Source organism: Thunnus thynnus, chromosome 14 (genome assembly GCF_963924715.1).
Source record: "Thunnus thynnus chromosome 14, fThuThy2.1, whole genome shotgun sequence".
Lineage (NCBI taxonomy): Eukaryota > Metazoa > Chordata > Actinopteri > Scombriformes > Scombridae > Thunnus > Thunnus thynnus.
In genome coordinates this window covers 22,892,682-22,903,349 of record NC_089530.1, presented here as the reverse complement: position 1 = coordinate 22,903,349, position 10,668 = coordinate 22,892,682, and the positions used below count along the sequence as shown (strand labels likewise).

At 38.3% G+C, this 10,668-nt stretch overlaps 1 protein-coding gene across 1 annotated transcript in view; it reads left to right on the top strand.

Moving 5' to 3' along the window:
• The first annotated feature begins 7,300 nt into the window (after window positions 1-7,300).
• epas1b (endothelial PAS domain protein 1b) overlaps window positions 7,301-10,668 on the top strand; it is a 60,854-nt gene continuing 57,486 nt past the window's right edge. The window contains exon 1 of the mRNA XM_067610630.1: window positions 7,301-7,757. Within this exon, the coding sequence (XP_067466731.1) occupies window positions 7,732-7,757 (26 nt within the window). The 5' untranslated portion in view covers window positions 7,301-7,731. The remainder of the gene's footprint in view (window positions 7,758-10,668) is intronic.

Here is a 10,668-nt window from a genome sequence, read left to right as displayed (position 1 = left end):
CCTTTTACAGAAAAAAAAAAAAAAAAAAAAAGAGGATTTATTTTAGTTCAAGTGCTTGTTACTGAAACTCTCACCGCACCTTCTGGAGCAAGGTCGACTCCTTAAATCCTTATCCATGACCACTTGATCCTTGAAATGCTTTGTGTATATGTGTGTGTGTGTGTGTGTGTGTGTGTGTACAATAACTAACTGTGTGCTCAGTTGCTGTACTGGACCTGCAGTCTGTAATGTGACAAACCAACCAAACCCCCAAGATTCCACATGAAAGCGGTGGATCGTACACAGAGGTGAATGTGTCAGCACATGTGACTGAATGTGTGTTCAACTGAATGTATTTGCTCTGCGATATGTGTGTGTGTGTATGTGTGTATGCATGTGTGTGTGTGTTTGTGTATACGTGGAGAGCCCTCTTCATGTTTTATTTCTTATTTAAAGCGTCTTTTTTGTTTTTATGTCGTGTTTTTTTTTTTTTTACTGGATCATTAAATTCTTGCTGACATGTTAGAAATCTTTAGATTTCATGTGACGAAGCAAGACTCACCTGGTCAGAAACTCTAGTACTTCACACCCTCCTCCTCCTCCTCCTCCTCCTCCTCCTCTCTGTACAACCTGGAGGTAAAATAAGCTTTAAATAAACAAAAAGGCTGAACTGAAAAGAATCCAAACATCTTCGAGAAACATCCATGTGCAATACTCTGTAAGAGTTTTTTTTTTTTTTCATTTCATTCTGTTCTTCCTCCTTCTTTCCCTTCAGCATCATCCACAGTCACATGTTCAGGTACAAGGTCGACTATAGTACATTTCATTTTAGAACACACAGAAGTGAGAATTACTTCACACAGACGTTTCTTTGAAATCCATTTTGTTGACATTTCAGTCAGTTTCCTCTGTATTACATTCATAAGCAATTGTTCTTCCTTAGTGAATATTTTTCTGGCAATTATGATATTGAATAGAACATTTAGAGCTTTCTCTCTCTCCGCGTCTGAAGTTCACTCTGTGCGTCATGTGAAGAGCACGTCTCTCCTGATCACGTATGTTTCTAATCACATTAATAACAGGAAGAGATAGAAAGTGCAGGTTCAGTCATCTCAAAGTTTTATGTGGAAACAGTGCAGGTGGTATAAGAAGAAATAAAAAAAGTGGTTTTGTTCAGGCAGAGAATTTCTACCTTCATTCTTTAGTTACTTTACTTTACAGCTGCAATGATTAGTTGATTAATCAATTGGTTGATCAACAACTTTGATAATCGAATAATTGTTTTGGTCATTTTTTAAGCTATTATCCCAAAAAATATTTGATGCTTCTTTGTCCGACATTATACTAAACTGAATATCTTTGTGTTTTGGACTGTTGGTCGGACAAAACAAGACATTTGAAGACGTCGCCCTTGACACCTCTGGTAAATTATAACTGTAATTTTTCACTAATTTCTGACATTTTATTGGCAATATCAGCAGGTTGATCGATAACCTGCTGATACAGCAATGAAGCACATAAGTGTCAATGGAGCTCTCCTGAAGCCCTTAAAAATAGACATCATTGAAAAAATAGATGACTAAAAATTATCATCACAAACTAAAACAGAGCATTAATTTTAGATAAATACAATATCTGACCACCATCACCGTCTCCAACCTCCACCTGCTTCTGTTGGAGCTTCAGTTCAGCTCTTCTGAGCTCCATCAATGATGTAGTAATAATCTTTTTATTTCATTCCATATTTTTTCTGTTGCATTAATAATATAAATAGGACAGGAATGCAGAGCCACCTCTCAGAGCCACCAGTCTGCAGGTTTAATTCCATCCAATCACAAGAGCAGCTACCTGAAGAAGTGCTTTTGAGACTAGTGGTTCTTCATGCAAATGTCTGGACACCCTTGTAACATGATATCAACAGGCCTACTGTTTATTATAACGTAATAAAATCAGGGCTGGGTGATAGATCAATATTATTCCAATATTTTGCTATGAGACTAGATATCTTATATCTTATCTTTATCTTAGATTTTGGATATCGTAATATCAGGATACGGCGTAAGTGTTGTCTTTTCCTGGTTTTAAAGGCTGCATTACAGTAAAGTGATGTCATTCATGACTGTTCTAGCTATTATATTATTTATCTTTACCCACTTTACTGATGATTATTTATCAAAATGCACCAATAGTCATCTCTACAATATTGTCGCAATATTGATATCGAGGTATTTGGTCCAAAATATTGTGATATTTGATTTTGTCCATATCACCCAGCCCTGAGTGAAATGTCTTTCATTTCTTCTCTTAGCTTGATGATCTCAGAAAACTTTCACCTCTGAGCCGCTGACAGAATGAGCCTTGAAGTCAGTCCGTAGCTCCGATCGCATGATGAGCTGCTGCGATAGCTTATTACATGCAAACCGCATGCTCACATTTAAGGAAACGTGCAGCTCACATTTGCATGTAGCATGTAAATCTGACCCTGGTTGACATTCACCTCTCGTTTCATACAAGATGTCAGCATCTTATTCGACCGTCACCGCAATTATTTCACGACCATAACCAGATAGTTTTAGCTGCCTGTTCAGAACCACAAACATACTGCAGCTGATATGTTAAAGAAAGCAAAAGCCTTCCTGCAAAATGTACTTCACTAATGCTAAATAGTTACATATGAATGTAATTAGTAAGAGATGTAACGGCATGTTACAGGAGAGGCAGAGATGTCAACGAATACACACATGCAGACGACATTATTAACAACTTACTTGTCTTGTAGTCAGTATTTAACATAATGAGTTCATCATGAAACCTGCCAGAAAACCAACATAACACAAACAGGCAGCGCTGTACATGTAGCAGTAAAATAAAAAAAACAAAGTAAATAGTGTGTTGTAGTAGCAGCAGATGATTTAGATACAGTAGCTGTAGGAAGACACTCAATCACTAAACACACACACACAAACACACACATACAGACAGCAGCGCAGATTTAAGAGTCTAAACTGTTTGAACCGACTTCCACCATCATTTTGATTTTCTTTTTCTTCTTCTCTCTTAATGTGTCTCCTGTTGCATCTTTTTTTTTTTTTTTTTTTTTTTACTGTTTATTTTAAAAATGTCAAACTGTTTGTCCTAATATATGACTCAAAAATGATGTTCTCTCCAGGAAGTCCTCCATGCTAAATGCCAAATGCTATTTCCCAAATTTCCTCCCATAATCCCTTTTAGTTTAATGTTTGCTACAGAAGAAAATATACTTAACGTACAGAGTCCCTTTTCATTGTTTTGAACCTTAAGAGTGGGCATGAGGCAGATTTCAAACAATGGAAACAGTATTATGATTTTACTTACGGCATCAAACATTCATCTCCTTCGGGTCTTATGCAGAATGTTACTGTATGTAAATGTTTTCCGTATATACAGTATATATATATATATATGTTTTTTTTGCGGTCCCTGTGTTTGTGAAGCTTCGTATGTACATTTTGTCACCTGACGTGTGTTTTTGTTCCTTTATGGATTATTTTCATGCCCTTTTATTTTGTGTTTATGTTGATATTTGTTTTTCCTTTTTGCGCTGCGTGCCAAATGTACTGTATTTTAAAAGGATGTGAAGTGTATTTTAATTTTTGAAACTAATTAAATATCATGATGTCAGAAAAAAGAAACGTGTCTGGTTTTATTTTTATTCAATGTGTTTTCATCCAAATCTGCTACTTAATCCTCCTGCTTCATGAATTCAATAAAAATATGTGTGTAAAACATATTTACCATTAAATATAACAACATTTTGCTCAATTTAAGCATAATATGACGTCACCAAGCCCAAAGCAGAATGACGGGAATGATGAGACGTGGCTTTAAGCTAGAAATCACCCAGGGAGTTCATTCCTTCAGAGGTTATGTGCGTATTAATTCAGTAATCTTTTTCATCTAAAAAGTCTGAGAGGTTGACAGGGGAAGGCCGATGTCAAATGCCAGAAGCGGTTATCTGTCTCAAAGTTTGTGAAAAATGTGGCGAGACCTGCTCTTAAACTCAGATCGGTGGTGGGAAACTGAATGCTTGGAGGCTTTAGTGACAAAAGTTATGACGCAGGCTGTGTTGCTTTATCTACTTTTTGTTTTCATCCCATCATAGACTTAAAAATGTCCTGTACTGTATACTCCAAATATGTAAATACACCTGTCTACACACCACAAATTGAAACAGTTGCTAAATATCACGTCTGACAGTCAGTTGCAGCCTAAATATTGATGTGTAAATCAGGTTTATGGACTCAGTGGATGATGCTAGTAAACTACTACCATGAAAGACTGCAAATGGTGCACTTTGATTGACCTCTGTCTATTTTAAATATCTGCACCGTCTTACACAGTAGGTGCGGTTTTATGCAAAACAAAGATGTGGTGTAGAGGCACTGTAACACTCACGCCACAAACTCCTAATGTTTGTGTCCCATTTTGCACTCACACACTTCTAGAGAAGGTGTAGTAAACAGTACAGCAAAGTTTGCATCTTAAATTAAATTATCAGTAGAATATACTGTAGTTTAAATGTGATAAATACTTTGGAGCTGCTCCTTGTGTCTGCTACACTATTTGCATATGTCAGCTTTTACCGTGATGTAAAAAGCTTTAACGGACAGTGATGTGATGGATGACAGAAAGATGCATGTGAGATATTAAATGAATACTCCATGGAAAATCTGTTATGTAGGTTTGAAGGTGTAAAGTTTGGAGCTGCTCTTTTGTGCGGGAGATGATCTGTACTCCGCTTGGGTGTAAAGCAATTTCAAAAAAAAAAAAGAAATGTTTAACAGACTGACATAAATATCCTCTCAAACCAGTCCCGCTGCATCAATCGCAATGTTCCAACAACAAAATATGCAAAAAAAAATATGCAAAAAAAATACGACTAAATAGAAAACTCCCATTTAGGTACTTTAAAGTAAACATGCTAAAATGCTGTTTGCATGGATGACGATTATAAACAAGTGACCGCATGACCAACAAAGACAAGCTGTGTATTTAGCCACAGTTCAGTGGAAAACAAGAGACATACTGAGTGCAAGCGAAGAAGTAGATTAGGAGGGAGGGGTGGTTTGAAAAGGTTCTGTGGAGGACGGTTTTCGCTGATTCTGGGTCACCAGTGGAATCTATAGTAACTGCAGTGAATCGAAGCTGATTGCAGATGCATTAATCCTCCAAGAGGGAGCAGCTACAAGCTTTAGACTTCCTTATAAACCATTATTGCAATGTACTGGTGATAGTATTATTCATATTTTGACTGGCAAACAGAGGCTGTGTTGCCATATTTTGGCAAAAATATAAGAGTTTCGAACACACCGACACTTAAGACAGACGTGGAGAATAGGGGTGTGCCCGAATACAAATACATTATTCAGCAAAGCACAAATAGTGGGTTTTATACAAATATTTGTTTCATACAAATGTTTAAAAAATTATGTGTTGGGGGTGTTCCCCAGAGATAAAGCAAAGTGCTTACAAGGGACTCTCCATAACCTGTTGTTCCACTTCTCCTTTCAACGAAGTTAGGTTGTAAAAAATAGACAATAAATGAAAAATGCAAAGCAATAATCACCTTTGAAGTTCCTCCCTACACATTACATGGTGTGCTGTCTCTGTGTTATGGGTGTATAAATAGGTAGAGGTCTGTCTGCATGAGGTGATGAGTAAAGTTTTAGCTCAGTGATCAGCACAGTCATCTATGATCTGGGAGACTCCAGTTCAAGACCAGATGTGGGGACCTCCTTCATAAGGTAGTTTATTCATGAACACTTATTGTAACACTTTAATTTTCTTATATTAAAAGTCACATGAAAACAAAAACAAGGTTTTTAAGCCTCTTTCCACTTTTATTCAAATACAAATACAGATACAAATAATTTTGCTGCCTCAACAAATACAGATACAAATACAAATACTGGGATCTCTGCACATCCTTAGTGGAGAAGTGGATTACGCCCTGGTAGTCGTTTGAGGAGTTTTTGGACATTTTCTATTAAAGGTGCAGTGTGTAGAATTTAGTGTCATCTAGTGAAACGGACTTGGCAGAAATGGAATATAATATTCATAAGTATGTTTTAATTAGTGTATAATCTAATGTTACCTTAGAGTGAGCCTTTAATCCACTTAGGGAGTGGGTCCTTTTCCATGGAGGCTGCCATGTTGCTATGGTAGCCCAGAACAGACAAACCAAACACTGGCTCTGGCACTGGAGGGGGGGGGGGGGCCTTCACCACTAGATGCCACTAAATCTTACACACTGGTCCTTTAAGTTTTGGCAATGAAACCAGTTTATTATTGGAAATTATAAACTTTTGAAACAAAACTTTTGAATCTAATCTGATTACAGCAGTCCTCCATGAACTTTTTTACTAAACTAGAGAGGTTGAAGACTGTATTAAAATATCCCATACACACATGAAAATACTCTGCTTTGAATAATAATTCGTCTTCTGATGTGGTTTTTCCAAAACCTGGTTTGTTTTTCTAAATTCTTAAAATAACATCTTCTTCTTCTGTGTCATTAAAAATTCAGAATCTGCGATATATTTCATCTCAAAAGTTTTCCTGTTGGACGCAAGATGTCTCCTGCATCAGTCAGTGAAGTCCATTCTCAGTGTTCGTGCACAGGAGGCTTCGAGTTTCCACATCAACTGAGATTTTCAGTGAGAAACTTTTCAGTTTTCCACTGTCCAACTCTCCGCACACACACACACACTCACCGAGCACTTTATTAGGAACACCTGTGCAATCCAATACGACAGCTCTGCCATAAATTCTAATTTTGCAGTATTTTGTTGACATTGTCAGAAAGGTGATAATTCTATTTTGCGGGAGAAAATATTAGGAACACTTTGTGAACAATGTCAACAAAAGCTGGAAATGTATAAATTTACGGCAGAGCTGAGCTTAGATCGCACAGGTGTTCCTAATAAAGTGCTCGGTGGGTGTACATCACTCTGCACAGTGAAGGTCAAACATTCCAGTGAAGTAACAATGAGCACATTTTTTGAGTGGAGGGGGACTTTAATATTTTAAAGATTGAGTTTCAGTCGAGCTATAAACACAACATGAGTCAGAGCATTTGCATAGTTCTTCATTTCAATAATCCAATCATTTTATTGGCGGGAAAGGGGGGCCTCCCGCACTGATTTCCTTACAGCTCACACACACCTGTTGCAGATCAGGGACAAACAGGTAGGAGAGCGGAACACACAGGGGAAGGGCGGGGCGGTTAAGGGGGGGAAGGGGGCGGCTCCCGGCGGCGTTTCCAACCAATCGTCGTGCCGGAACGGAGACAGCGCCTGTCACGGTGCCAGCTGAGCTTCAGGTCAGAGACCGAGCAGCTTTTGGGAGTTTTCAGATCAGCAAGCGAGGAAAAAGTTTTGACAAGCAGACCTGCAGGCGGCTTCTGTCAGCAGCAGCAGCAGCAACAGCAGCGGCTCAGCGATCAGCCTGTTTGCGGTGGTTCTGCGGGTGAGAGGCTGTACAATCCTCGGCAGTGTTCTGAGACTGTACGGCCCCGATCCCCCTCCAGCCTGGACGGTCACACTCAGTCTGGTTTTATGGACTAATGACATAATCTGTCAGAGGACTCCTGACCTGCGCACTTCGATGTAATAGCTACATTTTTTTCTTTTTTTTTTTGTACTTCTTTTGAAAGTTGGACTTAACTCAGACTGACGGGGAATTACAACATTGTGATTGTGCAAAACTGAAAACATGACTGCCGATAAGGAGAAAAAGAGGTAAGACTTTTGATTTATTCCCCCCCTCCTTTGCCTTTCTCTTTTTAATTACCCTTTGGATATATAACGAGTTTATTAATCCGCAGTTTGTAAATGAGAGCTTGTGTTTTATTTAGTGTAGAAATTGGCTGATAGTTTGGCTGCTGTGGCACAGACCTGTTGCTGCAGCACTGCATGTGACTTGGCCTGGATATGTGCTCTGATAGCGGTTGTGATAAATCACAGTCACAGCCAATGGCTTCATATGGAAAGCTGTGTGACAATGTTAATGTGTTTTAATGCAATAACGGCACCGCGGTGGTTGATTAGACTCACGTTAAGGTAAGTGGTTGATGTAAAGGGGGTCTTTAATTGACAGGACGTTCTGTGCTGCAACAGGTTGTCACTGCGTTTAACCAGACTTCATTTAGGTTGAATCACTTTTTATTTATATATTTATTTGTTGCAGCCGTAAAGAGACTTTATATCCAGTTGCTTGTTAGTGAAAATCTAAGAAAAAGCAGTCAAACCGGCTCCAAAGTCCAAATATATGAAATCTAAACAGCTGGAGGATTTGTCACATTCTGATTTATTGTAAGTAAATGTATTTATTTATTCAAGACAGAATATGCTTTGAAATACTCATAGATGATTTATTTATTATTTAACTTTTTATGGATCATTGGTGTATATTTGAGTGTATTTATTGCCTAGTTTAGCAGTTTTTCTATAAGTTGGAGCTGTGGTTTTTCAACATAAAACTCCTGATTCCTGCAAAATGTCACAGTCACAGAAGACACATCTGTAAAGAGGATGCTGAGCAGACATTTAAAACACTTAGGTAGCACAAAAGCCTCATATCTTACAGTAATGTCTGCAAAAAAAAAAGTCAGATCAAGAAAAAAGAGCTCACAGCTGCACTTTCAGGACAGAATCTAAGTTGACCTCTAACCTCGTTATGAGAGAGGACAGGTGTCCGTCATGAGGTAACAACCAATCAGTCATTACAGTAGACGGCAGGCTTTTCTCCTCGGGGACTTCTGTAGATTCGCAGGTATCTTGCAGTAGCCTGCAGGAGTCTTGCTTTCCAGTGGACGACATTACAGATGGTTAATCAGCGCTGGGAGTTCTGCCAAAACTTCTGCTATGTGTTTGGTGACTTCACTGCAGCGTTCATGTCAGATATGAACTTTTTTGTCTGCTTACACATCAGATAATGTTTGTCCTGAAACCTGCTTGTCAGACATTGATGTACATGAGGGCATTAAGCTGTAAGACACGTGAGAAAATGACAGATCTTACATTGTAAGCTTCTTTATAATAAAACCCCTCACTTGATTTATGTATTTGTGCACATGTGAGGTGTATTTTTCCCCCTTTTTTTTTTAAACAACTTCTTTAATGTGGCGTCAGAACATTCATACTGCATGTCTTCCTGCGAGCTGCACCCTGTTTTTTGTTGTTAATGTTCAACAGTAGTGATGAGGTCATGGGCCTAATCTTGCTTAATAATGCTTTACTGGTCCTGCTTTGTTTTTCCGTAACAGTTACTTAATCACACCTGTCATCTTACCTGCACAAGATCCCTAATTTAATTGGTGCTTCTTTTTTTTTTTTCTCCCCCAATCAGATTGTGGAAAGATGTTTAAATTGAGTGTGCGCTCAACAACATTTAATGAAGACATTCTGAGAGATAATCTGTGAAATGAGTTAAGATTTTGAGGGAAAAAATAAGATTTCAATCGGCAGAGTGGGGTTTCCCTGATGCCTTCTTGTCTGTCCAGTCCACCCTTGTGACGCTCTTCTCTTGTTTAACAAACGCTATCAGATCAGGCCTAAATATGAACACAGCAGGTATTAAAGACAGTGGGCAGAGACACCGGACTCTCTGTCATCAGGGATGAAAGCGAGAGTGAGAGAAAACGACATTAAAGAGACAGAAAGTGAGACGAGTCCAGGAGCGTTTCCTCTGGCTCGTCAACGCCTCGATGCCTCTGCCAGAGAGCCATCGGCCATTTTAGGGCAGGAGACCTGCAAGCAAGTGTGTCTCTGTCAGGCTGCAGATGAAAAGCGTCTCTGTGTGTATGTGTGTGTCTAAGTGTGTGAGAGTTCACTAGTTTTTTTTGATCCTCCTCATTGATGTGTTGTTGTGTGTTTCCCTCTTGTCAGTGTGTTTGTGTCACCGCTGCCGCTGCTGCTGCTGCTGCTGCCTGGAAGTAATAATTGCTCTGATAAGTTGTATGATTCATGATGGCCGCCTGGCAAACACACGCCGTGTTTATTTGAGATGCAGTATTCATGTGATTTATGGTGTTGAGGAAAAAGACATTTATAACATTTATAGTCATAGTGTAGGCCGTAATTCCTGTCAACCCGAATCTGTCTAATCAAAAACATGTCATGCAGTGGATAATATACAATATACAGAGACACAGAAGTCACAAAAGCACCACAATAAAACTTTTAAAAATATACAAAAATAGCAAACGAGGTGATTTGGGCCTTTTGTCTGCAGAGTCCATTATTCTCTACATGATTACACTTCACAGTGCATCACAGGAACTCACCACAAACATCATCTTTGTGCAGTAATATGTTTGTTTGTAAGCTGCAACTAACAGTAATTTTCATTATTGATTAATTTTCTGATTGTTTTCTTGTATATTTGAAAAATACTCACAATGTCCCCAAAATCCAACTGCTTTTTTTGTCTGGCCAATAGATTAAAAATATTAAGATATTCAGTTTTCTATCGTTCAAAATGTTGGTATGTTTGCTTAAAAAATGACTTGATAAATGAAATAACAATTATTTGATTATCAAAATTGAATTTTAGCGATTTAATCTTTTGTCTTTTTTTGTTGTCAGTTTGATCTATGGTTAGTTTCACCAGTGAGATTCAATGAGTATTGTAGCACCCAGAATCTTCTAT